This window comes from Drosophila miranda, chromosome XR, assembly GCF_003369915.1.
Source record: "Drosophila miranda strain MSH22 chromosome XR, D.miranda_PacBio2.1, whole genome shotgun sequence".
Taxonomy (NCBI): Eukaryota; Metazoa; Arthropoda; class Insecta; order Diptera; family Drosophilidae; genus Drosophila; species Drosophila miranda.
Window position 1 is genome coordinate 28716638 of NC_046674.1, and position 21347 is coordinate 28737984.

General features: G+C 48.7%; 7 protein-coding genes across 9 annotated transcripts; 3 read left to right on the plus strand and 4 right to left on the minus strand.

The window, feature by feature from the left end:
* Nucleotides 1-453: 453 nt before the first annotated feature.
* Nucleotides 454-1484, minus strand: LOC108150831 (histidine-rich glycoprotein). Its single transcript, XM_017279139.2, has 2 exons — nucleotides 1240-1484; nucleotides 454-1066 (listed from the first exon to the last, which is right to left on the minus strand). Exons 1-2 carry the CDS (start codon nucleotides 1252-1254, stop codon nucleotides 620-622), a joined length of 462 nt encoding a protein of 153 aa, XP_017134628.1. The 5' UTR covers nucleotides 1255-1484; the 3' UTR covers nucleotides 454-619.
* Nucleotides 1485-3746: 2262 nt separating this feature from the next.
* Nucleotides 3747-4856, plus strand: LOC108152226 (serine/threonine-protein kinase Nek8). The gene is made up of 2 exons (XM_017281409.2): nucleotides 3747-3991; nucleotides 4054-4856. The coding sequence occupies exons 1-2, from the start codon at nucleotides 3821-3823 to the stop codon at nucleotides 4744-4746; spliced, it is 864 nt and encodes a 287-aa protein (XP_017136898.1). The 5' UTR covers nucleotides 3747-3820; the 3' UTR covers nucleotides 4747-4856.
* LOC108152224 (ESF1 homolog) lies at nucleotides 4782-7276 on the minus strand. Its single transcript, XM_017281407.2, has one exon. It carries the CDS (start codon nucleotides 7201-7203, stop codon nucleotides 4852-4854), a length of 2352 nt encoding a protein of 783 aa, XP_017136896.1. The 5' UTR covers nucleotides 7204-7276; the 3' UTR covers nucleotides 4782-4851.
* Nucleotides 7277-7510: 234 nt separating this feature from the next.
* Nucleotides 7511-11376, plus strand: LOC108152225 (solute carrier family 12 member 8). 2 transcript variants are annotated; one of them, XR_001774803.2, is made up of 8 exons: nucleotides 7511-8207; nucleotides 8286-8833; nucleotides 8890-9091; nucleotides 9160-9394; nucleotides 9453-10058; nucleotides 10115-10293; nucleotides 10359-10750; nucleotides 10820-11376. XR_001774803.2 is itself a non-coding variant. In XM_017281408.2 (7 exons), exons 1-7 carry the CDS (start codon nucleotides 7978-7980, stop codon nucleotides 10516-10518), a joined length of 2160 nt encoding a protein of 719 aa, XP_017136897.1. In that variant the 5' UTR covers nucleotides 7511-7977; the 3' UTR covers nucleotides 10519-11376. The 2 variants fall into 2 exon arrangements, 1 of the variants encoding a protein (XP_017136897.1); XM_017281408.2 differs by having other exon boundaries at nucleotides 10359-11376.
* A 749-nt stretch (nucleotides 11377-12125) lies between these two features.
* On the plus strand, nucleotides 12126-16598 carry LOC108153237 (poly(A) RNA polymerase, mitochondrial). The gene is made up of 3 exons (XM_017283074.2): nucleotides 12126-12367; nucleotides 12425-13301; nucleotides 15431-16598. The coding sequence occupies exons 1-3, from the start codon at nucleotides 12268-12270 to the stop codon at nucleotides 16338-16340; spliced, it is 1887 nt and encodes a 628-aa protein (XP_017138563.1). The 5' UTR covers nucleotides 12126-12267; the 3' UTR covers nucleotides 16341-16598.
* LOC108153238 (tetraspanin-2A) lies at nucleotides 13309-15009 on the minus strand. Its single transcript, XM_017283076.2, has 2 exons — nucleotides 14895-15009; nucleotides 13309-14244 (listed from the first exon to the last, which is right to left on the minus strand). Exon 2 carries the CDS (start codon nucleotides 14231-14233, stop codon nucleotides 13499-13501), a length of 735 nt encoding a protein of 244 aa, XP_017138565.1. The 5' UTR covers nucleotides 14234-14244; nucleotides 14895-15009; the 3' UTR covers nucleotides 13309-13498.
* A 1451-nt stretch (nucleotides 16599-18049) lies between the features above and the next one.
* LOC108153020 (N-alpha-acetyltransferase 30A) lies at nucleotides 18050-21125 on the minus strand. Of its 2 annotated transcripts, XM_017282771.2 has the most exons (4): nucleotides 20695-21125; nucleotides 19820-20585; nucleotides 19490-19735; nucleotides 18050-19427 (listed from the first exon to the last, which is right to left on the minus strand). In XM_017282771.2, the coding sequence occupies exons 2-4, from the start codon at nucleotides 20582-20584 to the stop codon at nucleotides 19263-19265; spliced, it is 1176 nt and encodes a 391-aa protein (XP_017138260.1). In that variant the 5' UTR covers nucleotide 20585; nucleotides 20695-21125; the 3' UTR covers nucleotides 18050-19262. The 2 variants fall into 2 exon arrangements, with proteins under 2 accessions (XP_017138260.1, XP_017138259.1); XM_017282770.2 differs by having other exon boundaries at nucleotides 19820-21125.
* Between the last annotated feature and the right edge of the window lie 222 nt (nucleotides 21126-21347).

Here is a 21347-nt window from a genome sequence, read left to right on the forward strand (position 1 = left end):
ACGATAATGTAAATCCCTCCAAAGATCCAACTGCGCTTAGCGGATGGTCCTTTAATGCATACTATATACTTATATCCCTTTACAAAATAGGGATAGGATAAAGTGCTCAAGCCGAGTCTGGTTTAAAATATGAAATGGTTTAAAATTAAATAATTTTAAAAATTCAATTATCTCTCCATAAAGAACACATTAAAGGACAGGCGTGCTCCGCATTTCAAAATCATATGGGCGCCAAAGCAATGAAAAGTATGGCAGCTCTATTTTACTTATACATGTACTTGTACATACATTACTAACCGAATGTGTAAAATATTCATTTAGCGTAAAAGTTTTTCCAAATCAATTTTGAGAAACTTTTCGAAATTTTATCAAATGTTGCCTAATGGTACAAATCTGATACAATACGACACAACCTTCCCAAAAATGTGTGTACATAGAATGGATAAAACACGAACCCTCATTGATTTCGGTAATACTCTAGGTAAACGTTTTATTTAACAAGAGACGGTACATATAAAAAAAGCCTTACACACGAATGGGATGGGGTTGGGTTTGGGGAGAATAACTCCTCCTCACAACTTATTTGGCAAAGGGGGGCGCCGAAAAGGATCTGATCTGCCTACTCATGGTGCGCATAGTGCTCGTGATGTTCGTATTGCTCCGAGTGGTGCACGGGCTCCTCGTAGTGGCCATGCTCGTGCAGATGCGACTCGCTGTGGTTCTCCAGCACCAGGCCGTGGTTGTGATTGTGCTCGCTCTTGGGATGCAGGATCTTCAGCTTCTGTTTGGTGCCGCCGATCTCGATGGGCTTCTTTACCAGATGCTGATCCTCCTTCTTAATGTACACGGGCACGGCGTGGTAGTGATGGAACTTGACGCTCTGATGCGACGTGGCATGCTTATGCTCCACCTCATGATGCAGCTCCGTCTCCTCGTGCTCCGGCTCGTAGCTGGCATGTTCCTGGTGTTCGTATTGCTGCTCGTGGGGCTGCTCCTGGTGCTCGTAGTCGTGGATCTTCAAAGCGTGCACGCTTACAGCCAGCAGGGCCAGTGCCAGGCAGGGCAGCTAAAAAGTGGATAGTAAGGGCGCAGAATTAGATCTTATGTAGATCCCCATTTGTTATCACAGAACTTTCGTTTTCCCTATAAGGAAAACCTTCTTAAAATTTCATTTTTTTTCTTTGGATGGATGGATAGATATTCCTGATGGACTTATATCATATTTTTTGATTTGCTTACAATGAGTTTCAGCATTTTTCTATTTGTTTGTTGAAACGAAACACACGCACAGAGCAGAGAGAGCACAACAACACACAGAAAGTCACTGGGAAAAAATGTATTCTGGATTCGATTGCAATATTCCAAAGATCGTTTTTGGTTACGCGAAGCGAAGCGAACTCCTGGACGGCGGCAGGCTGAATGTGGCTCTAGCTCTGGGACCAGATTCGATTTATACCCGCCAGAGCCCAGAGCCGAGAGCCAAGAGCCGTCTCCACCACACAGAGAGATGTGGAAAGAAAGGTAAGGCGAGGCAGCAGCAGCGCCGAATTAGCCAGCGAAATGTGAAATGTGCGGCAGCAGCACGAGTAGCTGCAACTACAAAAACAATGTTGCAATGCTGCAACAACAGCAACCGAAACAACGATTAACGGCAACGAACTTCAAGTCAAAGTCGAGGCAGACCAAAACACAGACAGCACGACTGGTAGGGGGCAAATATGAGAGGAGTTTGTTATATTAATACCCCACCCCGTTCAGAGGGTATTATTAAATACATCAGATATTTTGCAATGAATTTAAAGGAAGCATCTGCCGACTCCATAAAATGAAGTACATATGTACACATATAATTACGTACATATACATATGTAAATGCTAGATCTAAAGTCCAACATCAGATCGGATCACTATCATTCGAGACATTGTACATATTATGATCTCAGGATGTTTGGATGCAGAATTCATAACTTCTGCTTGTTTTAATGTTTCAAATCAAGTTCTATGCGGGATGCCATTATTCTAAAAATATAATTTTAACAGTTATTATGATGAGGAATATTAATTCATTTTAATTTTTTATATGTTTTTTCTACATGGCCGTCTACAAGATTTAGTTTGGGGCAGTTTATTATTCTATAAAAGGAGATTTAAATTGTGGGAGTTTAAACTGCAAATTTTCTTTCATATGGCTGTGGATGTCGACTCGATCCATCTGCAAATGGAGGGTATCAAATAATGCGACGCCCCAATTTATTGCCTTCCTTTTTCTTGCTGTAATTTATGGCTGCTGCCACAAAATTGTTTGTGAAAATTCGACAAAAACATATATGTACATACCTACATATGTACATATGTATACTCGTATGCGTATAGTATGCGTGCGGGATAGTGGTTCAATTAAAATATATATTATATTACGTATTCGGCATTTTGGCCGCCACTGGGGGCAAGGCAAGGCAATGCAGCCCCCCAAGGAGGAGAAAAACCCGTTGTCAATAAAAGCAATAGCGGCACCAACGGGTTAACCACCCATGCCCACCCCACACACTCGCACGCACAAACCAGTCCCAGTCCGGGTGTCTGTGTGTGTAAGTGCAAGTGCAAGTACCATTAACGGCATTTTTCAAAAGGTGCCAAAGACAAAGAGGAGAGAGAGAGAAGCAAGCAATTAGAAAAACAAACGGTAAATGATTGTGTTATCGGAATTATCGGAATTCCATTGCCAGAAGGATTCAAAACAGCATGAGGGAATGACACAAAAATAAGAAAAGGTATTTTAAAAGAAACCGGAAAAGAGGTGCAAACAACAACGGTACAGGTACATCGCTAGAAGATTGATAAAAGATCGATCTGGTCACCGACATGCAAATCTAGCTTCCGCGTTCATCTGTCAGGAGCCCAATTAAATCCCCAGGTGGAGTGATAAATGATGGGATTTGCTTGCCGTGGGGCTCTAAATATGGGGAAGGGCCCGGCGGCCTCTCTCTTATGCTCTCCATTATGCAAGTGCATTCCATTGTTTCAACTAGAGCACGCAGCAGGGCGTGGTGGGCTCTGACGCCACAGGTGAAAGGTTAATGAGCTTTCTTACTCTCAATCTCTCTCATTCGCTCGCAGAGATTTCCCCTCAACCGATTCAAATCGAACGAGATATAAGTAACCATTCCAATTAAAATGCAGCAAAAGTTAGATAATGCCCCGCGTGCATGTGAGCGACTTAGGAAGTTCGAAATAGCCTAAAATTGATATTCGAGACGAGACGAATTTGAAGGGGAAGTCTCCTGCATGCGAATAGGGGCGCAGCTGCACCAGCAAAGCCGCGCTGCCTTTTCGAGTGCAATCGAGGCGATTTATTGTAGGTTAGTATGCTTGCAGCAGGCAAATGCGGCTGACTGGCTGTTTGGATGGCTAAGTGTACCATGTGCATTGCGCAGACACATTATCCATTGGGAAAAGTAAAAGTAAACTGCTTTCTCACCCAACACAATTTGCATAACATGCCAGTTTGCGCCAGTTTGCTTGTCTAACATGGCCTGTCGCTTTGTCTTGGCAACATTTTTAATTAGCAATTCGGCGATAAATCGCTTTATATAACAGCCGCAATTGGCAGGAAGCGCAGCGCAGGCGCCCGCCTTGCAAATATTGTCAATTTAAATTTGAATTTAAAAGTGCGGGTTCAGCGGTTCAATTCAGCGATTCATTGCTCTGATCGATTCTGGATCTATCGATTATGGGCGCCCGAGGCGCTGAATGGCGTTTAACTGTAAACTGGCTATGTGGAAAACTATTTGCAATATTTGGTAATTGCCAGCCTTTAAAAATGAATTTGGGCGATCCCATGTTGAGAGCCGTGCGCGTGCTCGGCCAGGGCACATTCGGCCGCGTCTTCCTGTGCCTGCAGCACGAGGGCAGTCGCCAGCAGCGTCAAGTATGCGTGAAGCGCATCATCGTGCGCAATCCAAAGACGGAGCTGAGTCTGATCAAGGAGGAGGTGAGCTTGGCGTTGTCCTCGAACTATGTGGAATAACTATGGTTCCATCTCCCACCCACCAGATCTACATCATCTCGCAGTTGCGTCATCCCAACATCGTCGAGTTTATTCGCTCCTTCAACCACTCTGGCACCGTCAACATCGTGATGGAATACGCGCCCAACGGGACCCTGCGGGACGTGATTCAGCACACGGCCAACCTGCCGCATGAGCGCCTGTTGCACTACTTCGGCGACATGGTGATTGGTCTGGAGTACCTGCACATACGTAACGTGATCCACCGTGATATCAAGCCGGAAAACATGCTCCTCGACGCTGGCGACCGGGTGAAGATCGCCGACTTTGGAATATCCAATGTCCATGCCCCCAGCAAGCAGCACCTAGCGGGCGTAGGCACCCCCTTGTACATGGCCCCGGAGGTGATGTCCGGTAATGGAAAGGTTGATTACAAGTCTGACATCTGGTCGTTGGGGCTGGTTCTCTACGAGCTGTGCGTAGGCCGCAGCCCCTTTGTCGCGCTCATCGATCCCGGAGCCACGCCCCAGCAGGTACATACCGTGGTGGTCACGTTGACGCGGCCCAAACTAGACTGCCAGCTCATACGGCGCCTCCACAACTCCACCTGGTCCCGTATTTGCGAACTGATGGTGGTCTACGAACAGGAGCGCCGCATCTGTGTGCCCGATATCTTCCGGCTGGATCCCTGCATCACTTCCTTCCTCTACAAGCAGTATTTCAATTACAACTACAACTAATTTATGATCCCCCAGCGAAAAGAAGACCTTTTTTGTACGCGTATTATGTTTAGCATTTACTTTTCTAACTTAATAATTTACATTAAGCAAATACACGGTAATCCCCTAGACCTTCGGCTGCTGCTGGAGTTTCCGCTTGAGGCTCTTCACCAGCGCAGACTGTTCCAGCTGCTGCTTGCTGCGCTTGGGAGCCAGCGACTCGTCGGGGGAGTCCCCTGTCTCAACTCCGTCCACCTGCCGCTCGCGACGCTTGAGCTTTTCACCAATGATCTGCTGCATGCCCTTGGTAGCCTTGTAGTGGGAGTGCGTAGGATCAATGTTGTACTCGTGCGACTTGTAGACGGCCTTGAAGCGCGTGTCGTTCAGGTCCACCCTGAAGTCGTCGTCAGGTTTGGCTGTCTCCGGCTGCTGCTTGGCTTTTTTGAGTTGCTTGCGACGCTTGCGCTTGGAGCCGCCCGAATTCTGCTCCTCTTCCTTGAGGATCTTTGTCAGACTAAAGTGATGCTTCTCCTCCAAGCCGTCGCCGTCGTCTAGCAGCAGGGCCAGCTCCTGCTGGTGCTGCTGCTCCGCCGCAGAATCCTCGACTTGATCCTGCTTCTTGTTTTTCTTTTTGGCCTGCTTTTTAGTCTTGGGCGGCTCGTAGTCGCCATTGGCAAACTCCTCGGCGAAGTAGGCATCATTCATGTCGATGCCATCGGGCACTGAGGAGTCGTCGCTGTCCTCGAGATCGCCACCCCGTGCCTCGCTCTGCTTCTTCCGCCGCAGCTCCTTGCGCAGCTTGTTCTTTTCACTACGCTTTTGAATAACCTTCTCGATGGGGGTCAGCTCGGATGGCTGGCCGGATGTGGCTATGCTCGTCTTCTCCTGCTCTTCCTTTGGCTCGATAGCCGGCTCAATGTTCCAGGACATTTCCATCTCGTATTTGTGCTCCTTTTCCTGCTTCTCTTTCTGCAGGATATCGGCCAGTAGGTTCTTGTAGCTAGCAATGCGCTCCTGCTTTGAAAGCTTCTTGGGAGGCTGAGGCTGCTTTTGCTCTGGCTGCTGCTGCGCCTTCTTCTCCTCCGCCTGGGGCTGTTCCTCATCCTCGTCTTCGTCCTCCTCGCTGCTGTAAGCCACAATCTGGCGAAGCTCCTTGTCAGTGAGCTTGTCTACCTGGCCGCTGGAGAGCTTGTCGCCCAGCTCGCGTCTGTCCAGCGCCGTTTCATCCCAGGTGAGGTCCACCTTGGCCTGCTGCAGGGCCGTCGTGGTGAACTGGCGGGGCTTGTAGCTGCTGGCATCCGGCAGCTCGAAGCACTCGTCTTTCGGCGTATCCTCCTCAAAGGAGGTGTCGTCGGGGATGAAGCGGAGATCGACGCGCGTGGCGGAGCTCTCGTACTCAATGCCATCGCACTCTTTGTACACCTTGTCGGCGGTAGCGACGGAGTCGCACTCAGCCACAGCGTAGTAGTAGCGGAGTCGGTTCAGCTGATACTGGCGCAGCTTCTCCATATGGTAGTCGTCACCCTCCTCGGCGTCACTGTCTTGCTCCTTGACCAGCTCCTCGTCGGAGTCGTCCTCCTCCTCCTGCTCCCTCTCGTCCCGCTTCACCAGCTCCGCCGGGCCGTGAATCTCTTCTTCGGCCAGGCGTGCCTTGCCGAACTCTGAGGGGTAGATCTTAACGCTGAGAATGCTTCCACCGAGCGGTAGGAAGGAGCTCAGAAGCACCATCAGATCCTCGGCGCGTATGCGATCCCAGTCCATGTTGCAGATGGCCAGGCGTCGGGTAGACACCTCGGTGCTCTCGGCATCATTGTCCAGCTCGCCCCAGACATGGTCGATCTGCAGCTCGGGCCCCTCGGCACCTTCGTCATCGTCGGTGTCGTCGTCCGACGAGGAGTCCGTCATCAGGCGGCCTTCGCCTCGGGCATAATCAACATTTGGGTTGGTCAGGCGCTCGCGCAGGTTCTCCGGGACTTCGGAGCCGTCGCTGTCCAAGGAATCGTTTTTGAAAATATCCTCTTTAACGTCCACGCAAGCAATGGCCAGCTCTTCTGCCCGGCGTTCTTTCTGCTCCTCCTCTTCGACCTCTTTTTTAGCCACCACCTCCGCCTCTGCCTCAGCCTCCTTTTCACCATCATCGCTGTCGTTCTCATCCAGTTCGTAGAACTTGCGCAGATCTTCGGCATTGCTTGTGTTGACCGGTCGACCGTACTTGTCCACAGTATACTTCACCTTGAATTTTTCATCCGTGAACATGCCCTGGAAGCGCTTGTCGATCTTCACCTTGCGTTGCACCTTGGGCACACCCTTGAAGCGGGGATCGGACAGCAAATGTTGGAAGCGCGCATCGCCCCAAATCCCAGTCTCTGCATCTCCCTGGGTAGACGTGGCGATCTTGGCGGCATATCCTGATGTAGAAGGCCCTTCCTTGTCGGCTTTCTTTTGCCCCTTAGCTGACCTTTCCTTCTTTTTGACCATTTTCCGCACAGCTTGAGAATAAAAACTGAACGCCAAATGTAAACACGTGCAGAGACCGCATTGTGGAGTTGCCACCCAGTCGGAGCTCGAACAGATGTTAAATTAAAACAACAGATTTAGTCGATATTCGATAGCCTGCCATCACCAAGAAGGACTAGAAGATGGAAATATATAAAAAATAAAACCCATGGGTATAGGAATTTGTAGAATCACATTTGTTGTCTCCCAATTTTCATTCATTTGAATTGGCGCGCCGGCCATCATCTGGTAGCTCAGGAATAATCGGGTCGCCCATTTAACGGTATGGCAGCACGTACGGATAGCTATCGATGACGACTTGCGTATAGTTTACATATGAAAGTGTGTTTTTATTTAACTTTTTGCGCATTTACCACCGACATTCGTTACATCCCGCCTCCAATGATGAGGTCCGCTGTTTCGCGTGCCAACTGCGAGTAAGCGAAAAGGGGGCCAGACCACAGACTTGGAGCGCAGTTTCTGCTAAATCACATGCCCAAAATTTCATTCGCTTGCCTGCGTGGATGTGTTTTGGTATCCATCATCATCATTGCGACGTCGCAGCCAGAGCCAGTCAAGAAGCCAATAAATAGCAATCAGTTAATTGCCGCGATTAGGCCAAAATAGTCGATAGATAGTCCCATCACAGAGGCCAGGAATAAGTCGGCTCCAACAACAACAAGCGCCTAAAAAACCCACAGCTCTCTCTCTCTCCCGCACACACATACACAACACGCACGCAGACCGGAGCGAAGTATGAGTAATACGGCGGAAAGTAACGGGAACCGGCGCACTGTCGACTGGCAGCGCTTCGGTCTTGGAGGCGATGATGACGGTGAGGTGGCCGTGGCCAGCTTTCGCCAGCGGACCAACAACAACACGGGTGGATTCGTGGACCTGGGCAACGAGTACACATACGCGGCCGGTGGCCACCATGCCTCCGGGGCGAACGAGATATTCGCCGGGGAGCAGGGCGATAAGCCATGGTGAGTAATGGATAGCCCCGGCTTCTGTTGCCGCCCCAGGACTACAGCACATCCTTCGTTTCATCCAACACTCAACAGGTGGCGCTCGAACTTCTTTATATCGCAGCCGGTCCTGTTCGGTACCTGGGATGGGGTCTTCACCTCCTGTCTGATTAACGTCTTTGGTGTGATCGTGTTCCTGCGTTCGGGCTGGATCGTGGCCCAGGCGGGCATCATCAATGCCGTGGCCATCATCGTCTGCACTGTCCTCATAGCCCTGGTGAGCGTCCTCTCGGCCATCGGCATCTGCGAACGGTGTCGCGTGGAAAGCGGCGGCGTTTACTTTTTGATTGCGCACACCTTGGGCTCCCGGTTCGGTGGCGCCCTGGGTTTGCTCTACTGCTTCGGCCAGGCCGTGGGCTGTGCCCTGAATGTGATGGGATTCGGCGAGTCGATGGCCGGACTGGTCGGATTGGAAGGCAACAAGTGGGCCATTCGTGGCTTTGCCACCGCTGCTGTTCTGCTCCTGGGCTGCATCAATGTGGCCGGCGTAAAGTGGGTTATCAAGCTGCAGTTCATTCTGCTGATGATCCTGCTTATCTCGGCGCTGGACTTTATGGTGGGCAGCTTTGTAGGAGTAGATCCAGGTAAGATCATGTCTATTTCTGGGTCTGTCCCTTGCTCATTTTGATTCTCATCGCAGAGAATGGCTTCGATGGCTGGGTGAGCGGCAACTTTGCAGAAAATCTCTGGCCAAGCTACGAGGACGGATATTCGTGGTTCCGCGTTTTTGGGGTCTTCTTTCCCACTGTCACCGGCGTTCTGTCTGGCATCAATATGAGCGGCGACCTGCGCGCTCCCTCGACAGACATACCCAATGGAACCCTCGCTGCCTTTGGCACTTCGTAAGGCTTCCCCAAAAAGGGTACCCTTGTTACCAAATAGTGACTCTTTTTCTCCCTCTCTTTGGCAGGACATTTTTGTACTTGGTGTTTGTTCTGTTCCTGGGGGCCACCTGTCAACGGGCCATACTCTACAAAGACTTCATGATCTCCGTCAAAGTGTCGGCCGTGCATTTCCTGCTCCTAGCCGGCATCTACGTCTCCAGCATGTCTTCCTGTTTAGGCGCCATGTATGGGACTCCGCGCGTTCTCCAGAGCATAGCCAAAGAAAGCGTCATTCCAGGCATCGATGTGCTGGGCAAAGGTGTAAGTAATCTTTATTTATTTAGATATGGGATTCAATATCGCATCGCTCCCTTTGCAGCGCGGACCCAACAAAGTCCCTCTATATGCAATGGCCATTGTGGCACTCGTGACGGTCACCTTCATTATTGTGGGCGATATTAATTTCCTGGCCCCCATCGTGACCATGCCCTTCCTGCTGACCTACGCCTGCATCAACTACGCCTACTTTGCCTTGGCCCAGACCTTTGACATACAAGAGCAGCGCGAGGAGCGATTCCGCATTCAGGCCTCAAGCCCCAGCTACGAGACACGTCGCTACGGCAGCGTCTCCGATGGAGGCAACGACCTGGACCTGCTCTTCCCCGATCGAGTGCGCCACAAGAATTTGCAGAGTCCTCAGAACTCTCCCATGCACCAGGCGGCGCCAATGGAGTTCGACTTGGAGGGGCCCAGCACCTCCTCGACAGCGCCGGCTCCCAGCCAAGCGGAAGCCCGGGCCTCAACGACGACGATAGCCGCAGAAACGGGTACAGAAGATGCCACAGCCTTATCAGTGGAGCAGACGGCCACACAGGGCGGTAGCGAGGATGAGAATGAACCGATTGCTCCCATCCGTCCACCCATTCATTCCAAGACGAAAAACTGGTACTCTGGCTACTGCAATCGCTGGTTCTCGCTGGGAGGGGTAAGCTGGTGATTCTGCCTCATTGGCATCTTTTTATTACCTGTTGCTTTCGCTAGGCCTTTGTCAAGTTGCTGGTGATGCTGCTAGTCAACTGGTACTACGCTTTGACCTGCTTTCTGGTGGTCTTTGTTGTTTGGTTCTATGTGGGCACAGCCAACCCAGCCGTTAAACCAGGCCTCACAGCCGAATTCAACTTTTTCGCCTGGCTCAAGAGCGTCATATTTAGGTGTTTTGGGTAAGTAGGGCTTGCAGTTCGAAGAAGAGGATCTAACCATAGCCATCTCTCTTTGTTTCATGCAGTAAGCGCATACATGAGTATGAACAGATTGTGGTGACGCCCTCATGTCCGGGCGTAGATCTATCGCCGACGCAGCTGAACGAGCAGAACGAGGACTTCAGGCCGCGTCCCAACTACCACCACTCGTCCGTCATCGAGGGTCGCCTGATCGACGACATCTAGATGGAAGTGGAAGTGGCCGACATGGGAGTGGCTGTGCAGCTGTGGCAAGCAATATTTGAGTGCATTTCTGCCAAGCTAGAGCTAGAGCTAAACTAATCGAAACTAAGCTAAACTGAAAAACAAAAAACTCAACTAAACTATATACTTACATAACTATGCGATATGTATGTTTGTATTTCAATGTATGGATGTGTACGTGTTCGTGTGTAAAAGCTAGGAGCTAAGGATATATGTATGTATTAATGTTTAGTCCAGGCACAGGCATTTTCAACCCGATTCCCCTTTGTCCTCCCACAAGCAGCATACTGGCACCCGCACACACATACCACACACACGCACAGCGCCCAAAATGAGAACAGCTCAGAGCAGTCCTTTTTTTAAATTAATAATAATTAAATTATCTTAAGTTTTGGCACGCTTTTAATGTGTTCCTTGTTCGCGTAGTTATTTCTAGATAGAGAGAAAAAAAAAACAGCTAGAGCGTGTAAAATTGTTGCTAAATGGATATGTTTCCAATGTTACCGCACACCGACAGCATTTTGAAGGAAACATATGTGATACTGAGATAATAAGTAAAACCAAAAAACAAACAAAACACGAGAAAAACAAAATCAAATTTCAGGATCGACGACTTTGCATTTGAAAGAAAGAAGCGAAGAAGCACAACCCACAAACACACAACCCAACACAAAACACAAAAAAATACAGATTAAATGAAGGATTCAAAACACACAAAATTTACTTATATGTAGATCCTTAGGCTCATAAGTCTCACTCCAACTGTATTCGCAACCCAATGAACAATAACAATGTAAAAGTAAATCTAAGATCCAGATCTAATATAAACCATACATAACATGCTGTTCTATGGACTCACTCCAACGTAATCAGATCCCCAGCAGATATAATCAATAACCGCAATCTATATACACACCGTATTTATGTATATACCAACACACACATATATGTATACACCACATGTTGTTTAAATGTAACAAAACAATCCCCAATTAATAGGGAGAGGAGAGGATAGGAGAGTGCAAGACGACCCTTTACACATATTTCGAAAATATAGCCCGGGTGTCTCATTTTTGTACGTGAATATACATATATAGCATAATTGAACATGGTTATACGAAGGAACTGGGCATCCCAGTGGTGAATGTGGATATTCCCCAATGTATTAACGATAATAACTCAATAAATGTGTATTTGAAAAATTCAAGCGAGATTTTAAATATTCGCGCCAGCACATCGGCAATCGAAGTAATCGATAACCTTAAAGTTTTATGTTAAGAAAGTCTTCTTGAATGAAAGTAGCTAAAAAGCACTGATTGGAGAATAATATGCTACATATAGACATATATATAGTCAATTATTGTGGAATTTCATTTAAAAAATGTAACACTTAAATCATCAGGGATGGATACTCTGCCATCAGCCTCGATATGTGTCTGCTCATTTAAATGAATGTTTTTATTAGAGCCTTCATATTTAAATTCAAGCTTAATTATCTAGATTTGAGTGCAGAATAGAGCTAATATTAATCAGACAAATTTCGCATTAAATCAGAAATTGATATCACTGCAGCCCTGGTGCAGGCAGCCGAACAGCTGGGCATTTGCCTTAACCTCACAAACGCAAGTGCAACCAAATATTCGAGGGATTATTTGTTCAAGTTAAACGCCGGACTTGCAGGACGCATGAAGTAGTGCTAGGATTTTCACCAGTCAGCCACACATACCCGCCATGAACAATCTGATGCGCCGAGCCCAAAACGTGCAGCTCTGGCGAAAATATTGCGTAAAACAATACACCACAGAAGCCGCATCGGCTGCCCTGTCCAGAGGTAGGGCCACCAGCAGCTTGTTTCTATCGTAATTATCCTCTCGTCTCTCCCCGCCAGGCAAGCCCAACTATGACGAGTTCATTGCTGGCCGTCAGGTCCAGGCTCAGCGCAGCATCGTGGTCCAGGTCAGCTCGGAGAAGTCCTACTCGGAATTGTATAACTACTGCAGTCGGTTCGGCTCCATTGTGGGGGCGCATCACTACTGTGTGCGGCATGACGACGATCTCCACTACATCCTGCTGGAATACTCGACGGCCCATGAGGCAGCGGCTGCCATTGACTCGGGTGCCACCAATGGGGACCTGAGCGGTGTGCCCGTACGCTCGCCTTTCCTCTGGTTCAAGGCGGCACCCGGCAAGCGTGGCCCCAAACTCGCCCCCAACAACAACAACAACATTCACCACCCGCCGCCCAGCGGTCTGCAATCAGTGGACGGCACCAGGCAGCTCGACCAGGAAGCTTTGCTCAGTCAGCTGCGCGGCGCGGAGAGCATCGAGCAACAGGTGCAACTACTGCATAGGCACACCCAGCTGAACGACCTCGGCGTACGCATGCGCTTTCTGGCCGCCCTACAGGTGCAGCAGGCTATCTCCGGGATGTTCCCCGCAGCCCAGGCCCATCCGTTTGGCTCCTCAGTAAACGGCTTCGGCAAGATGGGCTGCGACCTGGACCTTATCCTACGCTTCGATGGGGAGACTGGCGGTAGAAAACAGTCGAATGGCGAGCCCCCCTCGCGCCTCATCTACCACACCAAGGAGAACCTGAGCAACGGACGATCGCAGACGCAGCGACACATGGAATGCTTTGGCGACATGCTGCACCTCTTTCTGCCCGGGGTCTGTCACGTGCGGCGCATCCTGCAGGCACGGGTGCCCATCATCAAGTACCATCATGAGCATCTAAACCTGGAGGTGGACCTCTCCATGAGCAACCTGTGAGTATTTGGGGTTGCGTCGCCGAGTCGCATTTAAATCTTTATTTGTAAGCTTATTGTTCGAATTGGATGTGGGTGGGGTTAACCTAGGATCTATCTAGTGGGGAAGGGATGTAATGTAGTACTAACTATCCGCAGGGTCTCTTGCCGTTTGTGTGTAATCTGTACTTCTAACTTAAGTATGTGCGTGTCTAGGGTCAGCGGCGATAGTTGCTGGCTTGCTCCTCCTCTTTCTTGACGGCCTGCACTAGGACGAAGCTCATCGTACCACAAATGACATTGAGCATGGCCAGGGTCATGGCCAGGGCCACAATCCAACCAGTTTTGCCCTCAAAGAACCAGGTCAACTCATCCACACAGCCATTGAAGAAGGCATTGCCGCTGACCGTGTCCCGGCAGGAACTGGGCAGCGGCTGGTGCAGATCCAGATAGTCCCAGGGTCCAGTGGCGCCGCAGCAGCCGATATTCTCCTGGATCATGGTCAGCACGTAGTTGGAGTAGGTGTATTCCGAGGTGGACACAAAGCGACGCAGCGACACATTCAACAGCGGCTGCAGGCTCGAGCTAATCGTGCTGTACTGCATCGTGACAGCCGAACCAGCCACAAGCGCCACAAAGCCAAACAACTGCGTGCCAATGAACACGAACAGGGCCAGGGTGTTCTCCATGAGGGCGCTCAGGCAGCCCAGGAAGCTCACCGCCATCATGATGATGCTGACGCCGATCAGCACGTACACACCGATGTAGAAAGACTGCGCCTCCAGGATGCGCAGCCAATCATTGAAGCCCGGCTCGGCCCGCAGCCAAACGGTCAGGGCAAACAAGGCCGTGGCTATCATCCATGCCACAATGTTGAAGCAGAATAGCGTGTATTTGACGCAACCGATCTGCTTCTCCAGCTGTTCGTCAGAGGCTCCATAACCAATACCCATAATGTGGCAGGCTGTAAAGAAATACGGGAAAGAAACAGTTAAGAGATGATTGAACAAGAGGTCCCATGTATTCCCTGGGAATCAAGTGATCCTCAAGTGATTAATCTACCCTTTCCTTTTGATTTGGTTCTCTCTTGAGTCACATACCAAAAGCTCCCGCCCTGCCCTAGCAGCATTTTTTTGTATTAATCACGATGTTGGTTGGTTTATGGCTCGGCGCTCTCTCTGTTGGCCGCCTTATCGGAATTGTGTTTAGCAAATAGCGTTATCAGGAGCCGCCCCGCACGCACTAGATGATTAATACCAGTTCCAATTGCAACACTCCCAAACCAAAAGCAGGAATGACAGAACTGAACCCATGGAATGGTCATGTAAGCCATGTAGAAACTGTGCAAAGACAGATCGTTCCTTCAAGGAAATGTGTCTGTAATCCTTTCTTGGGGAAACGTCTCTTCAGAGCATACATTTTAAGATAGTTTTTGGTCGGAAGGAAACCTCAGGGATCTCGTTTTTCCAGCCATAACTTTCACCATATTTTAGCCATGCAAAGACTTAATCGCGCAGATCCTTTTGGATATCCATTGCACACTTCTCCCAGAATCGTTTGGGATTCACACTTCTCCCAGAAACTCTTGGGATTAATTCTTATTGTATTTTTCACCTTGTTTTGGTAGATTTTCTTTTGGTCACCAGCAAAAAAAAAAATAAACTTGCGTGGCAGCAAAAGGAAGTGCTCCGTTGGGTTCGTTCGTTGAAATCGTTTTGACCAGGCCACAGAACCAGAGCCAGAGTCAGAGATACGTTGGTGACAACATACCATGGCAGCCCAGGCCTAGGCTGGGAGAGACCTAAGATAAGATACCCCGAGGCAGAACGGGCAAAAGCTTTGGCCCCAGCCTCGATAAGATTAGATAGCGACAGGTGGCTATTGCCAAATGCCACTGCCACACAAGGCGCTCGCTCTGCGTCTCTCTTTGGGGCAGCAGCAGCAGGTGAATCAGCTCTCTCTCTCGGGCTGTCTGTCCTCCCCTGGCATGCCGATGGCCATGATTCACCGACGGTTAGGGGTTTCGGGAGGGGACTGCACTCACATCCGGAGTGTGCTGGTGGTAGTGGGGATGGGTCAGTTCTCTATTCTATCAATGAACCGCGTAGTACTCATCCTCTCTGACTGTGTTGCTCTCTCTCTCGTTTCAGATCTGGCTTCTACATGTCCGAGCTGCTGTATATGTTCGGGGAGATTGATCCTCGAGTGCGTCCGCTTACCTTCAGCATTCGACGCTGGGCGCAGGCCTGCGGACTGACGAATCCATCGCCGGGTCGCTGGATAAGCAACTTCTCGTTAACCTGCCTGGTCATGTACTTTCTGCAGCAGCTGCGCCAGCCCATACTGCCCACCATTGGGGCTCTTGTGAAGGCGGCTGAAGCGACAGATGTGAGGGTCACCGAGGACGGGATTAACTGCACCTTCGGCCGGGACCTGGAGCGTGTGGGCTTCCAGAGCCGGAATACGAGCTCGCTGAGCGAGCTGCTGCTGCAGTTCTTTGAGTTCTATTCGCAGTTTGACTTCCACAACCGGGCTATCTCCCTGAACGAGGGCCGGCAGCTGTCGAAGCCGGATCACTCGGCCATGTACATTGTGAATCCGCTGGAGCAGCTCCTAAACGTGAGCAAGAACGTGAGCCTGGAGGAGTGCGAACGGGTGCGCATCGAGGTGCGGAATGCCGCCTGGATTCTCGAGTCTGAGGTGGAAAACTCATCGCTGCCGCAGAGCGAGCGCCAAGAGGAAACCTGGGGCCTGCTCAACCTCTTCAAGCATCCCGAGAAGGCCATCATTCGGCCGAATATGTTCTTTAAGCCTCGCATGGTGGAGGTCAGCGATCTCTTCGAGGAGAAGCATCAGCAGCTACAGTCAACGATAGGTCCGGCCTCGACTGGAGGAGCGGTGGCGGCAGCGGCTCCGTCTGTGGCCTATAAAAACGTCTCGGTGCGGCAGCAGGTGCAGAGCATCAAGGCCGCAACGCGCACAGAATTAAAGCAGCTGCGGGGCTCGTCTAGTGCGACGGCAGCCCCCAGTCCCAGCACCAAGAACAGGCGCAGCAGGTGATAGGACACCGTTGTCTACAACCCGTCGTGTAGACCCGTGTACATACGTAGAGTTAGTCTGACCACTGACCTGGCAATTAGCTTAAGCAGCCGGCTAAACAGAAACTGAAACTAAATGTTGTTCAATATTGTTAATCTTCCCATTAAGGTAGCATACTCGCTCGTAAGTCTAGGATCCACTTAACAAAAGCAAAATGTTGAGTATTTGAATCAATTTTTTATGATAAATAAAAACCAACGTTATCAGATTACTATCGAAGATATTTTGTGATGGAAAACCGAACTTAGGTCCCAAGAACTTGGGACTTTGATAATATGGATAATGCTAATGACTCAAATATTATCACTCTACGAACTTTAGATCAAGATCTTGGGACCTGAGTACCGCGATCCAACTGTTGAGCGCTCGTCTGCGTCTACGGGGATATGGCATGTCGGCGAGGATGAACAGATGGATGAAATACCAGAAATCTCTGTCTACGAATTGTAGTCCCAGCCATCAGGTTCTTAGGTGCAAGATCTAGGGACTTCAATAACGACCACAGAACAACCCACATAAGTAGAATAAGACCACAGATCAGAGCTCACCCATAAGATTGGATCCTTAGGACCAAGATGTTCTGTCACCCCAATTCGATCCAAACGATTGGCCCTAGTCGTCGTGTAAAATTATGTGAGACCTTCGAGGACGGAGTGTTCTGTGTATCGAAAAGTTGCGATGCTGGAATGATTATGTTATTATGACGATCATAGATCAAATATCATTCTAAAAATTGTAGCCCAACCATACAAGTGGATCCTTATGACTAAGATTTGAGGCCTTAGTTCCAAAAGATCCATTTAAAAGAGGCAGATTTAGATGTAACAAGGTCAGAGAAATATTCGTCAAGAGTTTCAATCGAATCCAATGAATTTTTCAAATAAGTTTCCGCCATTTTGGTTTTTTTAAGTTATTCAAAAATCTTGAGGACCTGTTGACAAATGCATCTGGGATTCGGATTCAGCCACACCCAAGACATAAGGTACACATAGTCAGACCCCCCGATCAGAACCAAAATTGTTCTTTTGTTTAGCTGTGTTATCAAGTATTGTTACTCTAAAACTCTAGCTCAAGATCCTTAAGAATAAGATCTTGGGTCCTCTGTAAAGTGACATTTTTGTACAGAACAGAATATGAATGATCGCACGGTTTCTTGCGTATGAGAGAACTGATTTTATATAATTCTCGCCCAGGCTTAGACTTGAGCGAGCTGCAGAGTATCTGAGTATACTCGTATATTTGTACGTGATCTTTTTTGTGTGGAGTGGAGTTTGTCTGCACTTACATATATATTCCGCTACACCTCAGATCCGACCCAACCGATAGATTAAGTTGCAATAGACCGTATCCACTGAAATGTGGGGAATAACTTCGAGGACCTGTTGTGCGCATCGAAATTATGGATGCTGGTAATGAAATATCAAAGGTCAGTCTAAGAACTTTACTTCAACCAATAAAGTGGATGCTTACGAACAAGCTGTTTGGCTTTAAATATATCCAATCGATTGGAACTAGTCTGCATCCGTGAATGTTTCTTATGTATGAATGATCACTCTTTACATGCTGTAGCCCCAACGTAAAAGTGAATCTTCGAGTCTCTTTCCAGCAAAAACGATTGGTATCTTTCGATTGCCCCTTTCCCTCCAAGTAATTTTCCCAGAAAACGGTCGTAATTGCTGAAATTTTTTATTGCATTCTTTCAATATTAGTTTTTATGGGGTTTGATTCACCTCATCTTCATTTATGTGTGGGCTGTGTGGCGGTGTGGGGGCGGGGTTTTCCATAACAAAACTTGGGCGTGGGGGAGCCGATAGGGAAATGCCGGCCAATGGTCTCGGGATGGGTAGATGGATGATGACACTTTGATTGTAGACCGAGACCAGGACCGGACCGGACCGGGCCGGGGATGAGAGTCGAAGATGAGTTAAGGCATCCACTTGGGGGAGGGGCCACTATTTTGAACTAGTAGTCTCCATCTTGCATGATCGATCTATCGATCCGTCGATAAACCTATTACACTCGCAATTGTACAGCCGCACAGGTATGTATGTAATATATCTATGTATATATCGCTACAATATGCGTGCGTGTGTTCTGTGTGTTTTTTTCCCTTAATTTTGTTCCAATTTGTTTTTATTTTTTTGATATACAGTTGAGTTGTTCGTAGAATTTCCTTCCTGATCTCCTGGGCTCCTGGGATATCTTTTGTACAAAAAAATCTGATTCTAGGTGTATAGCTTTTTCTCTGTGTATGTGTGGGGTATATATGAATGCATTCCGTGTGGCATCTGAATCGTGGGTGGCGTTTACATGATGATTTTCTTCTCATATTCGATACGAAATGCCGCATGGCTATTGCCTATTAAAAGGTAGCTTTAAACGTAATTAACTAATTGCTCGCATACGAACTTAAGGTATAGTTTTTCTTTTATGCATGTAAATCACGTATTTCCATACAAAAATTGCCTTCTGTAAAAGTACTTCAATGCTGTACCGGGAGTCGAGACCCATTTTTATATGTATAAGCCATACGTTTGAACAAAGAATCAAGGAAGGAAGGAAGCAAGAGTACGTAAAATAATTTACAATTTAAAGAGAGAGAGAGAGAGTGAGACAAAACGGAAATATAGTGGGAGGCAGACAGGATGGTCAGGGAGCAAGGATGGGGTGAACCTAAGTTTGAATAGGTACAAAAAAAAAGATATCTTTAGCCGCCGATGAGCAGGGACATTGGACCACACTGCAAAACAGTGGCCTGGAAGTAATGCTGATGCTGCTGCTCCTGTTTGATGCTGCTGGCGGTGTCGTCGTCGTATTCGGCGAGGGTGTTGGCGTTGGCGGCTACTTTTAGACGACAATTTCAACGGCAGCCGCCGGCTCGACTCATCTGAACCAGAGCTTCAGGCGCAGCGCATCCACGCCGTTTAGATAGTAGCGAAACAGTCGCTTATCACGCACAAAGCCCAAATTCTCGTACAAACGCAGCGCCGGCTCATTGCGCATCTCCGTCTCGAGCACCACCTCATCGGCATTGTCCGCCAGCATGGCCTGCACAAAGTGGAAAGAACGAAAGTTCAGTTCAGTTACAGGCACTGCTCTCTCAGACTTACCTCAATGGCCTTGGTTACCAGGGTGCTGCCGATCTTGAGTTTGCGATACTCTTTCCGCACCGCCAGCATGGCTATGTAGCCGCGTCGCACGTTCATATGCATGTCCAGCTTGCATACGATGGCGCCCACGTACTGATTATCATGCGAGGCTAGGAAGCACAGTTTTGGCCAGTTGTAAATGAAATACCGATACGTGTATATCGAATAAGGCTCGGAGAGCTCCGCCTGGATCAGACGCATAATGTCCTGGAATGAAAATGAGGATTTTAGGGGGAGGGAAAAAGTAGTCAAACGTTTTACAAATCCAAGCCAAAGATTGAGTCTACCCACGTGCATTTGATGCTCGGCCTCGTATTCCTTGTAGACAATCTCCGTGGCTAATGTGGCAGGTTCAAGCTGGAGCTCAATTGTGGGCGAGGCGACTGCATCTGCATCTGGGACACCTGGTGCTCCAGCCTCAGCTGAGGTCGATGGCGCCATCTCAGCCCCCGTTCCGATTGCTGTCGGCGTTGTCTTTGTGGTTGTTGCTGTGGTTGTTTGTGTGTTGGCAGTGGTGTCGCTTGTGGCTATTGTGGATGTTATGGTGGTGGTCTGCTGCTGATGCTTCTTCTGCTTGTTGTTCCTTTTCGCTTTATTATTGTTGCTGCTGTCCACGTTGTTGTCGTGATGGCTATTGTTGCTGCTGTTAGTGTTGCTGCTTCGGATGTGATTGTTATTGTTGGTGTTGTTATTGTGGCCATGTGCATGGCCATTCAGTGCTGGTAGGGGCGTGGCATTAGACGCCTCTGCTTCCTCTCCATCGCCATGGCCATTACAGATATGCAACTGCTGGAACTCAAGTTTCAGCGCCTGAAATTGAAGCTCATTCTGCTGCAGCTCTGGATCGGCATTCGACACTACTTCTGCAGCCTCATGGCCGGCATGGCCATTGGCGACTGGCTGTTTATTCTGCTGCGACTGCGACTGCTGCTGCTCTTGCTGCTTTTCAGTAGTTTTCTTCTTGTTTTTGCACTTTTTCTTGCCACTTGTAGTAGTAGCCACCGCTGGCGTCTGTTGCGTCTGCTGTTGCTGCTGCTGCCGCTGAGCGTCCGCCATCCTGCGGGAAGAAAGCGGGAGAGGACAGGAGTGAATGAGTGCGGCGGAGTGAATGGTACTTTGGTTCGTCCTCAAGCCAAAACCAAGTGTGGGCATATAGATGCACTCACCCGCCCTGCTGCTCCTGCTGCGCTTCGGATTGCGACCAAGTCAACGCACTTTCGCACTGACCACAACTGTAGTCGTCGTTGGCGCTGCCGCTGCCGCCGCCCGAATTGCCTTTATTTTTGGTTATATTTTTTCACAATTGCAGGTTTTTCATTCACACACAAAACCAAACACACATACAGCAGCAATAGTGTTCTAGTACACACACACAAATGCAAAATTGTCGTTCGCTGCCTTTCTTCGCCCGCACTCGTCTATATTGAGGTGTGTGGTGCTATTGCTTTGATAATTTCGTTTCGTTAAGACTAATGTGTGTGTAAATGGGTACTAATATTATATAAAAACCTATTTCACATCCCCAAAACTTCTGATTTTCCTTGGAATCTCTCTCGCTATGAATAAATCCACTCACACACACATACATGGCAACACATGCACGGGGGCGACCAGCTGTCTGCTCTACAAAACAGTCGATAGCTGTATCGATACATCGATATATACCGAGAGTATCGATAGCTGGCCGTACTGCCACCACTGCGTTGTACCCGCTAACCGATTCAAAATCAAAATTCAAATTGGTTTAACTCCCGATTAGAATACAAACACATTAAAAGCGTTTGAATTGACTCATATTCGAGCGACGCTTAAATTATCT

What these genes read in the sequence shown, in the direction of transcription:
- LOC108152226 (XM_017281409.2), top strand. Translation starts at nt 3,821, where the DNA reads ATGAATTTGGGCGATCCCATGTTGAGAGCCGTGCGCGTGCTCGGCCAG. An exon ending in TGAGTCTGATCAAGGAGGAG is followed by an intron (nt 3,992 to 4,053) that starts GTGAGCTTGGCG and finishes CCCACCCACCAG; the next exon opens with ATCTACATCATCTCGCAGTT.
- LOC108152224 (XM_017281407.2), bottom strand. Translation starts at nt 7,203, where the DNA reads ATGGTCAAAAAGAAGGAAAGGTCAGCTAAGGGGCAAAAGAAAGCCGAC.
- LOC108152225 (XM_017281408.2), top strand. Translation starts at nt 7,978, where the DNA reads ATGAGTAATACGGCGGAAAGTAACGGGAACCGGCGCACTGTCGACTGG. An exon ending in GAGCAGGGCGATAAGCCATG is followed by an intron (nt 8,208 to 8,285) that starts GTGAGTAATGGA and finishes AACACTCAACAG; the next exon opens with GTGGCGCTCGAACTTCTTTA. An exon ending in CTTTGTAGGAGTAGATCCAG is followed by an intron (nt 8,834 to 8,889) that starts GTAAGATCATGT and finishes TTCTCATCGCAG; the next exon opens with AGAATGGCTTCGATGGCTGG.
- LOC108153237 (XM_017283074.2), top strand. Translation starts at nt 12,268, where the DNA reads ATGAACAATCTGATGCGCCGAGCCCAAAACGTGCAGCTCTGGCGAAAA. An exon ending in ATCGGCTGCCCTGTCCAGAG is followed by an intron (nt 12,368 to 12,424) that starts GTAGGGCCACCA and finishes TCTCCCCGCCAG; the next exon opens with GCAAGCCCAACTATGACGAG. An exon ending in GACCTCTCCATGAGCAACCT is followed by an intron (nt 13,302 to 15,430) that starts GTGAGTATTTGG and finishes CTCTCGTTTCAG; the next exon opens with ATCTGGCTTCTACATGTCCG.
- LOC108153238 (XM_017283076.2), bottom strand. Translation starts at nt 14,233, where the DNA reads ATGGGTATTGGTTATGGAGCCTCTGACGAACAGCTGGAGAAGCAGATC.
- LOC108153020 (XM_017282770.2), bottom strand. Translation starts at nt 20,680, where the DNA reads ATGCCCACACTTGGTTTTGGCTTGAGGACGAACCAAAGTACCATTCAC. An exon ending in AGGCCGAGCATCAAATGCAC is followed by an intron (nt 19,736 to 19,819) that starts GTGGGTAGACTC and finishes TTTTCATTCCAG; the next exon opens with GACATTATGCGTCTGATCCA. An exon ending in TGGTAACCAAGGCCATTGAG is followed by an intron (nt 19,428 to 19,489) that starts GTAAGTCTGAGA and finishes CACTTTGTGCAG; the next exon opens with GCCATGCTGGCGGACAATGC.